Below are 21,162 nucleotides of genomic sequence, written 5' to 3' on the forward strand. Positions count from 1 at the left end.
TTCCAATGATTTCGTGCGGTTTGTGCAAAACATGGCATCAAGCGGGAGCTGGCCAATATAGGTTCGCCGTCAGAGAATGGAGTAGTTAAGCGTAAGAACAGGATTGTGGTGGAGTTGGCGAGGACGATGCTAGAGCATCGTGGTCTTCCTCGTCCACTTTGGCAAGAGGCTGTGGCTACGGCTGTCCATATCCTCAACCATTCTCCGACGACTTCAGTACCGAACATGACTCCCTTTGAGGCGTATTTTGGCAAGAAACCTGATGTCACCCATTTTCGTGTGTTTGGGAGCGATGCATATGTTCACATTCCAACGAAGCAGCGGGGGAAGCTCGACTCAAAGTCCCAAAAGCTTGTCTTTGTGGGATATAACTCTCTTTCCAAGGGATACAGGTTGTATGATCCAGAGACGAACGAGGTTGTCGTCAACACAGACGTGATTTTTGATGAACATGTTCCAGTTTCCACTGTTGATGAGCCGCCACTTCTTGGAGACCCAAATAATTCTGATGATGATTCCGAGTCGATTGTTCCAACTGGACAGCCTCAATCAGTTGAGGAGGTTGAGCCCGCAACTGGAGATGAGCCCCCGCAGCAACAGGAGGCTCCGCGTTCTGTTCGAGTACCCAAGTGGTTGGTAGACACCCTTCGGGAGTCAGGTGTTACGGAGCTTCCCTCCGAATGGACCACAGAGGACGGACCTCGAAGATCGCATAGAGTTCATGATAAAAGTCATTCAACGGAGCTTTTACAGGTAAACTATGCTTTGATGTCTCGTATCATGCGGAACAAAGAGCCCACTTCCGTCAAGGAAGCCCTTGCACAAGATACTTGGAGGAAAGCCATGCAGGTAGAACTCGATGCCATTGAGAAGAATAACACTTGGGAGTTGGTTACGAGGCCATCAAAACGGTCTGTCATTGGTGTCAAGTGGGTCTTTAAGACCAAGTATACGTCAGATGGATCGGTGGACAAACACAAAGCCAGACTTGTGGCTAAGCAAGTCAAAGGCTTTCGCATGACACACAAACCCAGCTTAGGATCGACACCAAATGTTTGAAACATTGTGGCGCCTGACATGCTTTGCGCACTTCCTGAGGGAGTGAACCTTGAGGTTCTTGGTCCTGCTCCAACTCCTCCATTGGAGCTTCGCCCAAAGATATGGCCGCTTAATGCCTTCTTCATGAAGTTGATGGCACTATTTACAGAGCCAGTTGATGGATCTGGGGCTCGGAGGACCGTGGCAGTTCCTTCCCGCTCCCCTAGGTTCCATTGTTCCCTCTAGTCACATCTCCATTTAATTAGCTTATCTTGTCCCAAAGCTCATTGCTTGAGGTAGATCAAAATGAGACTTGCCTTCTTAACAGGGGAGCACTCTGTTGAGAGCTAGTCGCTTGTTGGCCGAAGGCTAGGTGGGTTTGAGGGAGAGTGGCTAGATGCACTACAGACGATTGTATTCTCGTCCAATAATTAGTCTAGATCAAGTTCGCATCAAAGGTTTCACTCTAGTGAAACATTCTCTGGTGCTTTCCGAAGCAAGTCTGAAAATGAATTCAAACACTGTGACACTTGTGTTTTGCTCACACTACAAAAAATAAATGTTTTTTTTTGTTAAAAGATTTTTTGGTTTTTGGAACCTCTTTTTTTTTCTGCTAGGCTTACGCATGTAAGATCATGTCTGTAGGCTCACCCCTCCAGACTCACCTCTAGTGGACTCGCGCCTCTAGACTCACATCTGGTAGACTCATGCCTTTTTTGTATGAAATAGGCTCATGCATGTCTAGTGAGCTAGACTCACGTGCACCTAGTGGGCTCACGTCTCTAGACTCACGCATGTAGACTCACGGACAAAGGCTCATGCCTATAGACATGCGTTTATAGGCTCATGTCTTTTTTGTACGAAACTAGGCTCACAGATTTGATTTTTATGAAATAGGTCTACCTAGGCACAGATTTTTATGAAATAAACATATGACAAGTTGGCGTGTAATTAATGGACAATAATTGTACTTAATGCTCTAATAATTGCAAAGAACGAGAATTTTCCTTGGAATTTTTAGCTAGTATAGGTTGTATGACAGGAAAAATCTTAATAGAACATGAGTAGGTATGTCCTTACAAGTCTTCAAGGCAATTTTAATTGTTGGCACAATATTAGGTATATCTACCTCTAGACTCACGTCTGTCGACCGCCTCCAAACTCATGCTCATGTCTCCACGCTCACATCTGTTTTTTCACACGACAGTAGACTGACGTCTCCCCACCGGAGAGAGTTTGGCTTGGTTTCTTGAGTTTTTTGAGTTTTTTTGGACTTGATGAGAGTGATTAAGGTTCCTAATCCTAATTAATGGTGATTGTGCAAGTGATAAAGTGTTTTTAGATTGCTTTTGGTTGATTTTGCATGCTTCTAAGCTACCAATTGAAATGCATGAACAAAAATTAACTTTCCACTCTAATCCACAGCTAATGGAGCTCAAAGCGTATGTTTTCAAAGTGGATTCCACTGCTAATCACAAATGCTAAGCCATTCATTGGCTTAACGCAACAAGATCAAAGGAAAGGCCTAAGGCAATGCCCATAGGCACTGATTGCATTATTATGGTTAAAGACCCAAGGGGACTACAGCCTTCGCCACGTGGCAAGTACCAGGCAACGGGGATTTAGTGAAGCATGTTATTAGTGGCCTTTGATGAGGAAGTACCAAATAGGGGCAAGAGAGTTCATGTAATGTTATATTGAAGTAACTAAGAATTAATTGTGTGATTACGGTTTGGAGCTCCATACCTACAAAGTGAGGAAGAGCAATCTAGGGATTAATACTACATTGGTGAACTTGACTCGCCATAATACCTTTGAAGATAATGCCGTGCACCTTGAAGAAGCCCATTTTTTCTTCATGACTACCTTTACTTCTACAGCCGTTTTTTTTTTATGGAGAACCCATCAATCCACCCCTCGTAAATTCATTGTCAGTGCCCAGTTGCTCATAGTTGCTCACCACCCCTTTTTGGTCACATATGTATTAAGTAATCTTACAAAGGTTATAATCATACCTTTATTGACGCAACCATCTCATGTTCAACATAGTCATTAGCACATATCCATGTGCACAAGAAGCAACTGCTAGCTGTGTGTGCAAGATGACCATTCGGCCACTTGTGAGGTCGAAGTCTTGGGCTACTTGCCCTTCTCTTTGCCCGACTGAGTTGGCCTTTGGGCATCTTCCTGAGTGGGTTGCACTTCCAATGATGTCTTGCACGTCCATTAGTGAACTTGATATTGGTATCAAAGCAGGTCTCTACAAGAGAAGGTCTAGACAGCCAATATTTAGCCACGAATTTTTGTTTTTTTTCTTCTGGGAAATGCGCTGAAATTTTGGAAATTGATTTTAACCTTCAATCAGCAATCCAGGCTCAGACACAGCAGTTGGGAGGGGCAAGCCTCTTCAGTTCCCCTTCATCAATCCCATGCATGTCTCCTTTGTGCCAAATGACTATACACATGATACAACCACAACATCAGATATACACAGAGCACCAGGCATCCCAGTTGCACTTGATGCAGAAGCACCAGCGATTCAAAAGGCAGAGAAGTAGCCAAACGACAGGCCAGGTTTGGGGTAAACATGAGGCCGAACAAAAGTATAACAAAAGGTATTGGGATGAGCAAGCACTGCAGAACACAAGAGAAGCAAAAAGAAAGCTTGGGCTGAGCAGTTTGCAATGTAACAGACACATTCAATCACGCAAGCCCAGTTGCAGTCTGCAGATACAAGTAGAGGAGCGTTCCTTCACCAGCGGGTCAAACTCATCAGGTGCTTAAGGGGGATTCTAGCATAGCACTGAATTCTTGAATTCTGGACAGGCGTTATTGGGGCTAGGTTAGTTCTTATTGGAACAGTGTAAAGTGAATTAGGATACTGCTTCTCTTGCATGATCTAATAGTCACCTCATCCACAGACTACAACCTGCTGGATCTTGGATTATCTTTTGATTCTTTAAAATCAAAAATTTGCACCTCTTTCGGTTCAACTACTCCCAAGAAATTTCAGATCAAATATTTTAGGAAAAGTGTTCAGTAACTGAAAACACCTATCCCAGAATGAAGTTTCCAATAGAACAGACAATAATTGTTTCACTAATTGGGGACACGTGAGCAAGTATGGACCTTTGTCCGAACGCACAGTAGATGATGTGGCTCAATGAACACAAAACCAAGCTTCTCTTCTATTCACGGAGTAAGAAAAGGAGAGCTGCTTCATTAGAATCCGAAGTGCATGTGGCATGTGTATTCCCAAAGTGAGATGGCATTTAAATAAAACCATATGCCTCACCCTTAAAAATTAATCATCGTGAATAGCTATCCCAGATGGGAATCTCTGGAGACTTGCCATAAAAGGGGAAAGAGATGGGAGGCATTCCCTATGAAAGGGCCCTCGGTAAAGCATCGATTCCATTTCTAAGAATTCAGCCCCATTTCAGCAGCCAAAAGCCTCTCCAAGACACAGCGGAACAGCAGAAAATCTTTGCACAGCATATGCAGGGTGCATAGATGGCTGCTTGAGCTCACAACTGTGCTTTGAAGCCATTTGAAAAGGCTTGGGATGTGAAGCTAAAGCTGCTGCTTTTACAGCTGCACATCGCTGAACGAGGGAGACCTATTTCTGCAGCTATATCAGGGTTTACCTTCAGCAGCAAATAAGCATGAAATCTGAGGCCAACCTTTGAATCAGACACTTGCAAGGCCTGACTAACAAATCAAAATTAATGGAAACGAGTCTCGCTGACAACTTCACGGTGCAAATGCATTGAAAAGCACAACAAAAATACCTGCACAACTTGCACACCTGCAACCACCCTGCTATCATACTTGTAACTCTCTGGTACTGTTGAGCTTCTTACAATTGGCCCACAGACACAGTAGCTTCGATCTGGCCTGTACATTTGAGATATCGTTTTTGTAAGAACTCAAACAAAGTATGCCATAGCTACAGCTAGAAGGGTAACACATATACTCTACAAACAAGTTTCTTGAGGGTACAATGCACACCTTAATTGATCCCACATTCTGACTTTGCAGTCTGTTCCTCCAGTAAGAAGGCCGCTCCCACCAGACAAAGGCAGTAAGGCACGAACTCCTGTAAGGCGAGGGGGTGGCTCATTCAACTCATCCAACCTGTAGTCACTTCTCTTTGAGCCTTCACCGCGTTTCGATTCAGCAGTTACCACAAGCTTGGGTCGTGCCAAAGCAGCAGGAACTTCAGAAAACTCAGTGTCTGATGGATCACATGCTAACCGCAGAACCTAGATCCAAAACAAAAGCCACCTTAAGTCAAAATCTGCAGCTAGTAAAGCATATTTGTGGTGTTAATCTGTCTTGTTGCAGTATAGACATTATAAGCACTCTGAAACCACTAAGCATTTACCTGTTGACAGCTTCCATCCTCTGCATTCCAAAGAGCAACCTCATCCCGGCCAGCAGCAATATATAAATATGGCCGTGACATCGTTGCTGACATGGACTCTGACTGGGATAACACTGGGCATATACTCTCAACTAAGCAGCTTGACGGATGCTGCCAGGTGTTCACTGGGATTTGAAACCTAAGGTCCCAAAGAGTAAGCACACCTCTTGAGGTTGCTGTAACAAGCCAATTATAACAAGAAGCTAGAGCTGTGGAAGAGATGTAGCCTTGTGAAGGTTTTGCCTTCAAGCACCATGCATCATTTTGTGCTCTCAAGTCCCATAAATGGATGCCATTGCGTTGAGTAGTATAGAGAAGCATGGGTGGTCCATCGGGGGTATAACTCTGCAGTGATAGAACTGCTCCTTCTTGAGTTTCTAGCTTTTTCACATCTGCTAGTCCCGAATACCTTTCCACGCTGCCAGCCACTCGTGCAACATAATCCACACTGAAAACATGCACTACGCCACTACTTGACGCTGCAGCAACTTGAGGTCCAGTACCAATCATGCACACACTAAGGGCCTTTCCTCCATGGAAGGAGTATGTGAGCCGTGACCTAAAGGAAATATTGCTTTCTAACCTTCTGCAGTCCCAGACCTTCACATTGCCATCATCTGATGCACTGACAAAAAAGCAGTTATCATGTGACACAGCAACCTTGTTCACAGCACGATGATGCTCCTGCAGATGGGCAATCAAAACACCACGAGGACGCCACTGGTTGTCAGGCATGGAAGGAGAGAATGATTGGCCAATACCTGTCTCTGCTAACTGCACTGTTCCTGAACTTGGCTCAGAGGGTGAGACAGATCCTTGAGCACCAACTTCTGGACCAGAATTGTCTCTGACTCTGCTTACAGCCTTGGCCCAAGGTAAACTTGAGCTCATACCTTCAAGGTCACCTTCTCTAGCATCCACATCCCTAATGACTTCATAAACTCGACGAGGCCCAACAATGCCATAGGTTGACCCACTCATGAACCTAGATCCTGAAACCCCCAGCTGTCTTCGGGACTCAAGTACAGTAGGAGCTGAAAAATGGCCCTCTGCCCACTGTGAAGATGTGATGGTGGGGAGACTATTGGGAGCCTCTGATAAGGTTGCCATGGGAAATGGTTGAGCTCCATGACGTACAGCAATTAACCTGCTCCAGTCCTCATTGAAAGAAAGTGATGTCTGACTGTCGCCCCGCTTCTCACTCAAGGGTACAGAATACAAAGGAATGCCCTCAGATGAGCCATCATAATTAGAATAGAACCCCGCTCCAACACCTGCATTCGTCCCAATAATTGAGCTCTGGAGTTTCTCTGAGTTATCAATCTCCCAGTTGTGCATCCGGCTCTGCATTGTACTGGAAAGGTTTCGAATATAGCCTTCCATAGCCTTCATCTTCTCTCCATCATCTGTCTCTGTAAAAGGAGGGCGATCCCCCTGCAACACAGGACTCAAGAAAGGAGAAGAAGCTTTGGTATTTCTTGGATCCACAGAGACTGAATTGAAGCTCTCTCTATCAGCTTTCCGTCGCTCATACAGCACTGCTGAGCTCACATCAAGTGGAACGTTCTGCAGACCTGGCTTCTGTTTGGTTCTAAGCCGCAAATCCGGTTTCTTAACGTCCATCTTTTCCATGGCTGTCTGAGAGAGCATGGCATCACTGAGCACACGGTTGAATACTTCACGTGACATTGGAGGCTTAAGGCAAGCTGATAAGGCAGATTCCAAGCATAGGGAGACTGGCTCTCGCCGCACGAATGGAGAAAGTATCGGCAGCAAAAATGCATGAGAGTCAACAAGCTCTAGGTTCGCACCTGCTGAAGCCACAAAAGTTATGGCAGACCTCCTGACCCACTGACTTGGATGACACAGAAGAGGAGCAGAACGCTCTACTGCCCCTAGCAAAACCCTCTTCCTCAACAGCCTGTGTACACAAAGGGCTGCCAAGCACTCCAATGCATTCACTATGACTGTTTCCTCCACATCACTCAAGGCTTGCTCGATATACGGGAGGAGGTAGGACTCTACACTGGTCTGTCCCACAAACAGACATACATGCACGATTTGCTCAAAAAAAACAGCTCGTAATTGCTCATCCCTATCATTAAGAAAGGCTGGAAGCATTGGCAATAGAATATCGTTACACTGCTTCTTACCAAAGAAATCACACAGCTGCCCAACATGGTGTAGCAATGCTCTTCTGATGGTAGGAGTCTGCTTCTGCCCCATGACTAGCTCTTGGATAACACGAGCTATGGTTTCTCGAAGCTGGGAAAGCTCAAGCATGTATCTGCTGCCATTCTGGTTGTGCAAGCTTAGGCCAGCCAGCTTCTTGGCTGCCCCCTTTACAGATTGCACAGATTTATCCAAAACTCCTATTTCTGTCATGTACTGTGAGCACTCTAAGAAGCGGCATGCTGTCTCTGCTATCTTGTGGACGTTATCAGCATAGCATATGCGGACACTCTCCTCTGGGTCATCCGGAAGCATAGAAAGAAGAGGAAGAATATATTCTGGGAAAATTTTTGCATCGCTTGGAGGGAAGTTTTGTACTAAAGACAACACATTGCAAACTGCCTGCAGGGCAGCACACCGGACAATAGCTGCTGGATCAGAGAGTAAAGCCACAACATAAGGCAAGACATGCTGAAGGCGTGCCTCATCATCTATATAGAGGCATGACTTATACAGCAACTGGACAGCCCCTCGTCTTACTTGGGGAAGTTTCACATTTCGAACGCTGGCACAAAGTAAAGACCCTATCAACACCATACCCTCACATTTCCATGCATCAGCCGTGGGTGTGGGACCAAAATCTTCGAGTGCACAACTTTCGTCCTTTTGCAAAACCTACAAGAGACAGACAAACATTGCAATTAAGGGCATGCCTCTCTCTCTCTCTCTCTCTCGGACACATGCATATCATGATTGTATACTCCATGCATATAGCTTTGCATTCTCCTAGTAGTAGAGCTCCATCCCCTGCACACCCAGATTCAGCTTTTTTATTCAGTACTTTTTCATTTTGTTGGGATGACAGAGGATACCCCATACAGGTACTCCGATTTGTCTCATAGGCCGAGTTCGGTCTTTTGGAAGACGTTAATAAAATCTTTCTTTCTTTCTTTCTTTCTCTCTCTCTCTCTCTCTCTCTCAGACACATGCACACTTTTTCTTTTGTTTCTTTTCTTCCGATGACCGGAAGAACACAGTTGTATTATTTTTTGTCTCATAGGCCGACTTTGGCCTCTCGTAGACGTTAATATATCTTTCTTTCTTTCTTTCTTTTCTCTCTCTCTCTCTCTCTCGGCCACGATCACCTCATCAGCTCCAGATCCAGGACATGCTCCACCACCATCGAGCTACCTTTCCATGTGACATAGCTAAGGGAGACCTCTCGGCCATACTCATTAGCCCCATGCTTGATATTTTGGAGAGTGGTATACCATCTACTCGGAGCTGATGCTGCACTCATGTTTCTATGTTCTTAGTATTCCATGAGGAGTTTCCATGGACAGTTTTGTATCACCCCAGTGAGATAGCTAGTTTATGTTTTGTTTCTGATTTATTTTCCATTCCATGATGAGATATGCCATGGACATTATTGTATCACTTTGGTCTCATAGGCCCATTGGGTCTTTAGTAGACGCTCTCTCTCTCTCTCTCTCTTTCTCTCTCTCTCTCTCTCTTCCATACCAGCACTCCGAGGGCCGATCAACCCACCATACCCAGACCACAGGCTAGTGCAGGAACTCGGCCAAGAGGTGTGACACTCGACAAAGCCACTGTGTTATGCAGAGCCCGATGCCCCAGACCCCAGCCCACGGCCACGCCACCACAGGAGGATCCAAGCCATCATCTGTAATGAAGGGGGCTTGGTCTTGGACATAAGGGAAGCCCATGGGCATGGATATAGCCGGGCAAGTATGGGGGCCCAACATTAATAAGTGTGAAAAGGTGGGCAAGTATACAAGTGAACAAATTGTAATTAGGGAAACTAATCATTTTTACTAATCAAATCATACTTTCTTGGAGCTTCAAGCTTCCATGGCTATGGTGGTACTCCATTATGAGTGCATTATGAGCAGCGGATGAGAAAGGGATGCAGAGATCTGCCCAAGACACGAGAGGTGACAGAATATGGGAGACACTTCCTAGCTTTGGGGAGTGCACATGGGCTAGTTATCTATAATGGCCTATCCCGTTGGCCAGGTTCAGATGCTCTCACATGTTGGAACAAAAAGGGAGGAGCTAGTACAGTGGATTACCTGATGGGCTCACCTACCTTGATACATGATAAACAGGATCCCTCCATTTCGGGCAGACCCATTGGGATAGCAGCAGACCATGCATATTTGACATTTTCTGTGACTTGTGGATATGTTGAGGCACACCACCCTCTAGTCATACGAGATACCCAAGATATCACTTTACTCGGGAGACCTCTAGGGTGTATGGCAGTGCAGTATATGATGGTCTGTTCGCTCTTGACCCGAGCAGTCCACTTGATGAGCTCACGAAAGAGTTGGCAGATGTATTACATGGTTCAGCAGCATATGCTTTCCCGTATACCCCCCCTCTTTCTACCCCTCCTCGCCATACGGCCCCACAGAATGGTTGGTACAACGATGAATGCCGCAAGACTCGTGATAGCTTGCAGCGGGAGATCACCCTTGGTATCCACACACATAGACATGCTAGAACGCTCTTAAAACGCCTTCTGCGGAAGAAGAAGCGGGATTACCTGGCCAAGCTTGAGAGGGAGATATACCAACTATTTTTGGGGCAGGACAGCAAGAGGGCGTGGAAGATGTTCCATGAGCGACAGCCACCCACACCTATCACAGCACCTAAGGCATGGCATGAATATGCAAGAACTTTATATGAAGTACCAAACTTTATATGAAGTACCAAGGCAGCCCCCCATCCCCCATCCGTCAGCGACTCGCCCAGATCATAATACTTTTGTCACCATTCGGATGGTTTTGGATGCTATTGACGGACTACGTAATGGAAGAGCCCAAGACCAGGATGGTCTGGTGGCAGAACATTTTTCACATGCCAGAGATGTATTGGCACCACTGCTAGTACACATGTTTAATAGGGCCATTTGCAAAGGTTTCCCAGACAGTTGGTCGGCACATACTATTGTACCTCTATTTAAGAGTGGTGACCCCATGATACCAGGGAACTACAGGACCATCATGATTGGCCATTGCTTGGCCAAGATATTCGGATCTATTTTGGATCGAGAGCTGTGTAGATGGGCTAAGACACATGGACTCAGACACCTGGGCAGGCAGGTTTCGGACGAGGTTTCACGACTTTGGATCACATATTTACCCTCAAGGCTCTCATTGAGAAGGGACGAGCACAGGGGAAGAGGACATATTGTTGCTTTGTGGACTTCCGCAAAGCCTTTGACACGGTGCCACATGCCAGACTCATAAGGAGATTGCATGACATTGGTGTTCCCGAGGAGATGCAGTGGGGCATTTATGCATTATATGAGGCGGTGATAGGCAGAGTACGGACTCCCAGAGGCATGTCGGATACAATGACTAGTGTTAGACATCATCCCCTACTTGCTGGCTTCCTATTTGGTGTCCTATTTTAGCCTCTAGGGAACCATGTTAGCTCGAGGGGCTGGTCACCCCTCACATATATTTTACCCATATTTATTCCCCATTTTATGGTCCTGGGTATTTTCCAATCGTGGAGGTACTTTATCACCAGTCGCCTGCCTTCATGTGGGCATATATATAGCCGGCATGCCTCCCTCGTATCTCACTGCTTGCCTAGTTGCAGTCCTCACATACGAGGTTCCCCCCTCTTGCTCGGGACATGTATTCCTTTTGGTGATGATATTGAGAGCAGGTTCTCACCTGTGTTTCCTCTCCATCTTTCTCTCTCACTCTCTCTCTCCTGTGTTTCCACTTTCCCTTCTTCCACTGCACATTCTCTATCATGGTATCAGGGCACCAGTGATCGTCAATGTTGGATGCTCCATCCTCTACCTCTTGATTTCTGCGTTTCTCTGCCTATGGACAGATCTGTGTTGAAGCCTGCGTTTCAGTTCTTCAAGGGCTGACTCATCCCCAACTCAGTGGGCTGCAGTCCCTCTTCATCAGGGCGTCAGTTGGCAGCCTCTAGGCGGCCTGACACGGGCGTCTTTTTCAAGACAGCATACCTGCCCTTCTGGCGGCACTTTCTAGGGTTCTCAGGCGACTATTTTTCCAGGTCTGGGCAGCAACATTGATATCCCAACAGGCTGCGTTTCTGGCCAATTTGGGCTTGCTTTCCCACGCCCTGTTCTTCGAGCTCTTTGGGCTCCCCTTTTGGCCTCTTCAAAGGGCCTTCTACTAGGCCCTAGGTCAGCGCCTGTCCCTTCTGGTTATCTTGTGCCATCACCCCCCCCCCCCCCCCCCGATTGTTTGTGATATGCAGCGGAAGTCTTTGTATTGGAAGATCCTGTCACACAAATGCTCACACCGTCTTCTGTATCCTGAGTTTCCTGAGTTTAGCAATCCACTTTAATACTTCAAACTTTAAAGAGATATGAGAGAGAGGGATATGAGAACTGTACACCAGATTGGGTCCCGAATTACCCATTGAAGGGCCCCCTATCCCGATAACGAGATAGTATTTGCTTTATTTCTTTAGAGAGAATGACTGTGGACTGTAGATAAGCCAAACGCAAGATCTCGGAGGATCGGAAGCCTGGCTGAACTGTACACGACTATAGAAATACCTCGATGAACTGATCTCGAGCCTTCGTCTAAACTTACATGCCTGTCTGTGAAATGAATGATGGCCACGGTCAAAATTGAGGGCCAAACTGGGTTGAGTACCAAACTCTGCGGAATCGACATACTGATCTTCTAAGTCTTTTCCAGAGATGTTGAGAATGGTAGACTCCTCACTGGTCGGGATGCTAGTCTTTCTACTAAGAACATCTGCTACTGGGTTATGCTGACTAGGAATGTACTTAATCATTCCTCCAACTTGTTGGAAGAGCTGACCTTGTCTAGTGTGCTGAGCACTCCACTAGGCACTTGGCATCATCGGGAGCCACTTAAGTGCTTGGTGATCTGTGGTGACTGTGAAAATGCGTCCATAAGGAACATGTTTCAAATGTTTGAGAACTGATTGCTGTTCTAGCTTGCCCTTGAAAGTCTTGGAAAGACAAGAGGGAAACTTGCTAGGAGGTTCTACTAACTGTGGGATACTGGGTAGGAGATCATCCTTAAAAATGTCTGAATGAGAAAGGAGATCTGCTAGCTGAGGGACTGAAGATGATGAGACAGTGGTTATTGATGAGGTAGAAGTTGTCTGAGCATAAATTAATGCTCCTTCTGCTTCCTTGCACATAGCTCGTCGGGCCTGGAGATGAGAAATCATAGGAACGCCAAGAATGCTCCTATCTCCCCGAATTATGACAGGCTCAAGAAAACCTTTAGAGATAATAAAGGTGTCCTGCTCCCAATTGGGAATAGGTTCATACTGACGAAACCACTGGATTCCTAAGATCATGTCACATCCCAAAAGAGGAGAGACAATGAATTCTCGCTGGAATGAGGCCTTTTGAACTTGAAAAGAAAACTGTTGTGCCTTCTGAGAGATGTGGGTGCGGAGACCAGGTGTAAACCCGTCTACCTCCAAATGATAGGGCACTAAGGTACAGCTCATGTTGGTAGCCAACTGGGGAGAGATGGCGTCCTCAGAACTGCCCATGTCAAAAAGGATTATGAACTGTCGGCCCTTGGCAGAGCCATAAGCTCGGATCAGGCTTTTCTGTGTGGTTGTTGCCTCAACCTCCTGCTTAGCATCAAGTACCACAGATGGCATGGAATGCATAGAAGGTAAGATCTGAACTGCATTGTGGTAGCAAGCACGTCTGGAGGAGCGGGGGAACAAAGGCAACTGTGGCAGAAGGCTCTCTGGAGGCTTGCTCCGCTTGTCTTTTTGGACAATCCTTCTTACCATGCCCAATGGTATGACAGAAAAAACATCTGTTTTCTGACTGATACTGTCTTTGCTCCTCTCTAGAGGAAGATAGCCTCCAGTGATGCCTGCTTGAGCCTTTTCCTCAAGGGTCTTCTTAGGCTTGGATTCCTTACCCCTTGAACTAGAGCTAGGACTGTTGTCTGTCTTAGTGTCTTTAGAAGACGAATTACCCTTCCCCTGTTGGGGTTTGGTACTGGACTGAGATGACTGCTTGGGCTTGCCTCCGTTCATCTTCATTTCTTCATTCTGAGCGAGAGTCAGAGCCCGGTCATATGTACTTGGTTCAAAGTTACGAACTGTGAACCGAATGTCCAATCCACGAATGAATTGCTCCATCTTAGCCTGCTCAGATAACCCTAACTATTGTGCTAAAGTAATAACCTTACCGCAAAACTAAAGCACTGGGGATCCGTTCTGTCTGAGTCCATAGAACTCGACTTTCAAACCGGTCATGTACTGGGGCGGGAGAAATCTGGTCTTCAGGTCATGGACAAAGATGTCCCAGTCAAAGGTTGTGACACCTGTGGCCTGTTCTGTATGAATACTAGACCAATGCTGCCACCAAGTGACTGCCTCACCAGTGAGATGGGGAGCCGCTAAGTGGACTTTGTCTTGAGGGTCTATGGTCCTAGCTAATGGAAAATGAGCATTAAACTGATGAATAAATTGATTAACTGATGAATGATCACACTTACCATCATACTTACTGAAGTTTGGTTGACTGCAAATGATGGTGGTTGATGCTGCTGCGACTGCTGGCTAGTGACACCTATGACTGGGGAGACTGAGGAGAGCTGCTGATACCTCAAGTGTATGGCCTCCTTTTCCCCTTGGTGCTCGAGTAACATACGTTCTCGATCAAGCTCATGTTGGTGTTCCCGAGCGGCGAGTTCAGCTTGACGCCGGTCTTCGTCGATCCTGCGTTAGGCTTCCTCATAGTCCCGTCGTTCTGCATTTTCTCTTTTCCTTCGGGCCTCATCCTCTCTCCTTTGTTGTTCCATCTGAAAGAAGAGGGAGATGTAGTTGGAGGTGAAGAAGGACGTGCTGCTGCTGCCTCCAAGAGTTGGAGACGCTCCATGAGCGGCTGGTTCTGGGATCTAAGAAGAGCTATGGTGTCTGCTGTAGGCGGAAGAACATGGTCTCCTTCGGGGGAGACGTCTTCCGGCTGATGAGTACTCTCTTTTGTAGACATGATGCTGAAGTCAGTGGTCGTGCCGGAACGCAATCTAACCATCCAAGGATGCCCCCACGCTAGGATATGTTGTGTGTGGACAATCTGAATCTGATACCAATGTGATATGCAGCGGAAGTCTTTGTATTGGAAGATCCTATCACACAAATGCTCACACCGTCTTCTGTATCCTGAGTTTCCTGAGTTTAGCAATCCACTTTAATACTTCAAACTTTAAAGAGAGATGAGAGAGAGGGATATGAGAACTGTACACCAGATTGGGTCCCGAATTACCCACTGAAGGGCCTCCTATCCCGATAACGAGATAGTATTTGCTTTATTTCTTTAGAGAGGGCTTCCTATTTGGTGTCCTATTTTAGCCTCTAGGGCTGATCATGTTAGCTTGAGGGGCTGGTCAACCCTCACATATATTTTACCCATATTTATTCCCCATTTTATGGTCCTGGGTATTTTCCCAGTCGTGGAGGTACTTTATCACCAGTCAGCTACCTTCATGTCGGCATATATATAGCTGGCATGCCTCCCTCATATCTCATTGCTTGCCTAGTTGCAGTCCCTCACATACGAGGTTCTCCCCTCTTGCTCGGGACATGTATTCCTTTTGGTGATGATATTGAGAGCAAGTTCTCACCTGTGTTTCCTCTCGATCTTTCTCTCTCACTCTCTCTCCACCCTTTCAGTACAGTCTGGATTGTCCATTTTTGGATCTCACCCACTCAGAGAAAAACCGCGTGATCAGGATGGATATCATCAGAATGGACACAGAGAGGACATGGACTAGCCCCCTTAAGCCCTTAGGCACGAAAATGGCTCATTACAAGAACCATTTTCTACACCTCTCACCAGATGATTTTATCACCCGCCCAGCGTACATGGATGTACACCTATCACATGGGATACGTTGTGCCATTGGACAGATCCGGACCTCATCACACCAGCTACTACAGATTGAGACAGGGCGATATGTGCAAGCCTAGGCCTGGGTGACTAGATCCGACCATCAGTTCACTTTTAGAGGTGAATTAGTGGAGTACACCATTTCATGTGTGTACCTAGGAGTCACATTCAGTGGACCACAGTTTTCTGAGGCAGGCAACAGAGGCTAGATTGGCACGTGGATATGCAGCCCTAGGGGCACTAGAGAGACAATGTGCCTACATTCAGTTTCAGGAGCCGCGCACCAAACTCTGGTTGTTTGACACATTGGTCACACCTACACTCTTATATGGCTCACCCATATGGGGACCCAGCCTCTACCACACAAGGAGGGAGCCGCTTGTTGACCAGGTCAGGCCATAGAGAGATTTCTATGATGGATGGCAGGTACTAGAGAAACCACTGGTGACTATGATAGCACGCATGATTCAGAGCAAACCATCGGTACCTCATGAGATTGTCAGAGCAGAGATAGGAGCCGCACCAGTGGTTACCGAAGCCCTATTCCAGTCAGTGACATTTTTGCAGAGGATATGGGAGCATACCCACACCTAGCAGTTATCTCTTCCAAGCAGTTAGCAGCAGACGGCGATACACGATGTTGGTACACCCAGATGTGTACCTGGCTGAGATTACATGGCATGACAATTGATGCACTCCCTCCATATGATTACAGCCTGGACTGCCCCTTTTTGGACCTTAGTCGCTCTGAGCAGAATAGGGTGATCAAGATGGACATCGTGAGGCTAGATGCAAAAAGGACATGGTCCAGCCCCCCCTACCACTAGGCACGAAGATGGCCCACTATCGGGACCATTTTCTACATCTCTCCCCAAATGGCTTTGTGACACGGTCTACATACATGGACACCCATCTCTCACATGGCATTCGCAGTGCCATTGGACAGATCCACACTTCATCACATCAGCTCAGGATAGAGACTGGCAGATACGAGGGGATGAAGCCAAAAGACCGCATTTGTCAACTATGTCACCACGAAGTGGAGTCAGAGGAGCACTACATATGCTGATGTACTGTGTACTATGAGATACGAGGGAGATACTAGTGTCTCTTCCAAGAGGGTTTTGGACCATTACAACGTGTGATGGAGTTTGAGGATCAGAGTTGTTTGGGGATTTTCTTATTGGAGCTCAGACGCCATCGAGAGGCTCTCCTACGAGCCAAGACAGCACAGCAGGATCCACCCTGCCAACGAGCCATGACAGATTTTTTCAGGGTCAGGACCACCCCGGCAGATACGACCAGGACCTCCACTACCCCCTCAGCGAGCCAGACATCCCATAGACGTCCTTCAAGAGGAGTCACCCTTGACAAAGCCATAGCACTTTGTCGAGCGAGACGCCCACGCTTACCAGGACCTCGTCCCCACGGACACTTCATCACCGGTGGATTAGAGCCATCATCACCCGCCACAAGAGACAACTGCCCCGCCACTTTAGTTTCTCTATCTTACAGCACCCCATGAGAGAGATACTGAGATGAGCAGATTACACCAGTCTTATGCTAGTTGTAGATATGATACACTTCTGTTGTACCTCAGTAGGAGTTTTTTTCTTTCATAGCTGTATAGGATTGTTTTAGGACTTTTTAGTCCTTTTTGTCTTACTTTTGATGAGACACCATCAACTGTGTACTATGTTTTGGTCTCATAGGCCACTTTGGCCTTTCACAGACCTTAATATATCTTTCTTTCTTTCTCTCTCTCCCCATCATTACAGTGATATCAGAGGCATGTCTTTGACCTATTTTCATCTTAGTTTCAAGAAAAATTGAGGAATTCCTGATTTTCTTGATCAAGAAATGGGACAGGAGTGATCTTATTGAAGGCAATTGATCTTTCTTGAGTGGTATTAATCTTTTGATTCATCTTTTCCTAGGACCAAATTCTGACTGAGCCGTCCCTAATTTTTAATCTTGGGATAAAAATTGGGGAAAAACTATTAATCTCGATTAGGGAGTTAATCCAAAACGTTTTACTTTTCCATCTTCTTCTTGCTTGATGTGGGAGAAATTAGAGCTTCAATCTCAGAGATTTGCAAGCATTACCTTAGGGTTTTGGTGATAATCAACCTCCTCTTTAACTTGATCACAATAAATCTGTGCTTCACCTCCAATTTCATGGACTTATTCATGATTTCTTACAGCACGTTTCTGCAAGAAACTCGCTCTTAATTGCCTTCAATAGCTATTAATCATGACTATTAAGGCTTTCTTAAGATTCAAGGGCTTGTTTTGGCTTGCCTAGATCCGTTTGCTATGTTTTTTTTAAGCACCCTGTGGCTATGAAGATGATCTATGAAAGGTACGACATCGACCAACAATCGCAGCTATTAAACACCTTCAACCACCACAACACCTTCAACACTTTCTTCAACGTGACATGGCGACGGCAGCGATCAGCGTGAGCCTTCTTCATACATTTCGACTGTGCGCTTTTTTTTTGGAATGTGTAAGGCAACATTTTAACTTTTGAAGGCCATTGTTTCGCTTCTTTGAATGCCACATGGAATGATGGTATGCATTGCCTATGAGTTGGAAGGCCTTTGCATGGTCAATGTACCTACTATTGAGATAATTTGGGGATGCAAGAGTACGGTACATCTAGGCTGAAATTTTTGTAAAATTTTGGCCCTCTCATGTGCCCTTGCTTGGCATTAAGCAAGCATTACGTCTCCATACATACACTTATGTTGCCATTGGTCTATTGAAGCTTCTGTTTGCCATTTGGATGATCTTCTTGGACAATAATGATGGCTATGAAGTGAAGGCAAAGCGCTGTCCATGAACAGTGAATTATGGCTCCATGTTAGTGCCAAAGCTTGGCCTAAAACAAGCACATACATCTACATGATCCTATGATTGCATTGATCTTTGGGAGCCTTTACTTGGAGCTATTTCTTGCAAATCGTTTGCCTTTTGATTCACATGGTGTTGGATGCTACTTGGATGTTGTTTTGATGTGATTTGGTGTATTGGAGCTACTATGGTGATTGAAGAAAAGCATGAGTACATGCTCATTGTAATTGATAAAATGAAAGTAGCATGAGTCATGCTAAACACATTGTAAGTGCTCCTACCTTCTCGTTTGAAATTACATCCACATACACCTCACTTGTACTCTCACTTCGATTTCCTAGCATCTAGTATGCTTGTGAGGGTACCTTGGGCATTGGAGGAGAGGGCCGGGGAGAGCATGGCATGAACACTCCTTGTCGTGAGTGCTTTTGGAAAAACGGCAAGGAGGGAGATTAGGTACATTGGATGTGAAGACTTAGCCCCAACTTGTGTCGAGATTCAAACTAGGTACGAGGGTAGAGAGGCTTGGCCGGGAGATCAGGAGATCGGCAAGCATAAAGCGCTCCTTCGACACACAACTTGACTACATTGCAAGCATGCCGAGGCTATGGAAGCCAAATGATACTTAATTGAGCATGCCATGGACATTTGGTGGTGATCAAAGCATGAGAGTTGCATTGTCAAGTGAATGCTTATGATTGTGAATACTTGGGACATGATGTCATGAATGGATTATTATTGAGATTTGGTCGTATTGCAGGGAGATTATAGCCAAAGTTTTGCGATTTTCCTACATTCTACAGTGAATACAAAAGTGCAATTCAGTCCCAAACCATTCAAGATCTCTCAAGGACATTAAGAAGCCTTGAAAGGGCATCTTAAGGCAAATCTAACAAGCCGTGAAGTGGTTGATTTGGACACCGTTTCAAGGTGCAAAGGGACTAGTTTGGTCAGTCTGAAAGTTTCAATTTAGTCCAAAACAGTGTGGATTGAATTCAAGATGTTTACATAGCTTAAGAGCACTACCTAAGAGCTTCCAAATGAGCCAACAAACTCCCGATTCCGTTACCGTTTCGGTGGTAAACCTCACATAGTTGACTTTCAGCTAAAAGTCAAAACAGAGAGATATAGAGGTGCTCAAAGTGATAATTCAGGGTGGTAGGAGTGTTCCTCTCATCAAGATGAACACGGCAAACTAAAGAACTCTCAATTTGGTTACCGTTTGCTCTACTAACCACTTGGTAGCATGGGAAACCGTGAAAGGCCATCAAAAGTTCAAGCACAAGTGCTCGTGGAGGGGAACCAAGTTCAAGATGTTGCCAATTAGGTGGTTAGTGATGGAATGGTACATGTAGTTGACACTCCATTGGGTGATGATTCACATGGTCAAAATGTAACACCACATTCCATTCTTGAACATAAACAAAACTCAAGTGCAATGCAACAAGAAAGGATACCTCTACACATTAGCGAGAATAGTGGATAAAGACATACCGGTGCACACCTATGGACATAATCAAATCTCTTTGGGAAACATCACCCTGGATATGTTAAGGATTGCTCTCACAGATGCAATCAAGGATGCACAAAGAGATGCCCAAAAGGAGGTGCTCTACATGAGTAGTGAGCTCGTGTGTCAAGGCAATAAGAATGCTAAGTTCATGCATCAAAATGGTAGACAAGATGGATGAACAGTCTGCAACAACTGTTGAAGACCGGATTTTGGGTATGCAAAAGGGGGTGGACAGACCATGCAACATTAATAAGTATAAAAAGATGGACAAGTATATAAGTGAACATATTGTAATTGAAAAGATGGACAAGTATATAAGTGAACATATTGTAATTGAAAAAACTAATCATTTTTACTAATCAAATCATACTTTCTTAGAGCTTCAAGCTTCCATAGCTATGGTGGTACTCCCTTGAGTGCATGTGGTGCTCCATTATGAGTGCATTCTCTTTCTCTCTCTCTCTCTCTCCCCATCATTACACTGGTATAGCACTTTTATTGCCTTGACGCACGAGCTCACTACTAATGTAGCGCACCTTTCTTTAGGGATCTCTTTGTGCATCCTTGATTGCATTGGTGAGAGCAATCCTTAATATATCCAAGGTGATGTTTCTTAAAGAGATTTTGATTATGTCCACTAGCGTGCACCGGTATGCCTTCATCCATTACTTGCCCACTAATGTCATGTCGAGGTACCCTTTCTTGTTGCATTGCCCTTAAGTTTTGTTCATATTCAAGAACGGAATGTGGTGTCACATTTTGACCATGTGGATCATCACCCAATGGAGTGTCAATCACATGTCCCATCCATCACTAACCACCTCATTGGCAACATCTTGAACTTGGTTCCCTCCACGAGCACTTGTGCTTGAACTTTTGATGGCTTTCCACGGTTTCCCATGCTACCAAGTGATTAGTAGAGCAAACGGTAACCAAATTGAGAGTTCTTTAGTTTGCCGCGTTCGTCTTGATGAGAGAAACACTCCTACCACCCTGAATTACCACTTTGAGCACCTCTATATCTCTCTGTTTTGACTTTTAGCTGAAAGTCAACTATGTGAGATTTACCATCTAAACGGTAACGGAATCGAGAGTTTGTTGGCTCATTTGGAAGCTCTTAGATAGTGCTCTTAAGCTATGTAAACATCTTGAATTCAATCCACACTGTTTTGGACTAAATTAAAACTTTCAGACTGACCAAATCAACCACTTCACGGCTTGTTAGATTTGCCTTAA

General features: G+C 45.5%; 1 protein-coding gene across 2 annotated transcripts in view; it reads right to left on the reverse strand.

The window, feature by feature from the left end:
* The window catches only part of VPS15 (protein kinase family protein / WD-40 repeat family protein), a 148,074-nt gene that overhangs the window by 39,149 nt on the left and 87,763 nt on the right, over positions 1–21,162 (reverse strand). Inside the window, exons 10-12 of one of the 2 annotated variants that reach the window (XM_086774872.1) lie at positions 5,426–8,299; positions 5,050–5,303; positions 4,830–4,935 (exon numbers count right to left, since the gene is read on the reverse strand). In XM_086774872.1, coding sequence (XP_086630998.1) covers positions 4,830–4,935; positions 5,050–5,303; positions 5,426–8,299 — 3,234 coding nt within the window. Of the gene's footprint in view, positions 1–4,829; positions 4,936–5,049; positions 5,304–5,425; positions 8,312–21,162 lie in introns of both variants that reach the window. The other variant, XM_086774871.1, reaches the window with a different exon arrangement.

The sequence above is a fragment of the Cibotium barometz genome, chromosome 35 (genome assembly GCF_041138505.1).
Source record: "Cibotium barometz isolate CiBa-2024 chromosome 35, ASM4113850v1, whole genome shotgun sequence".
Taxonomy (NCBI): domain Eukaryota; kingdom Viridiplantae; phylum Streptophyta; class Polypodiopsida; order Cyatheales; family Cibotiaceae; genus Cibotium; species Cibotium barometz.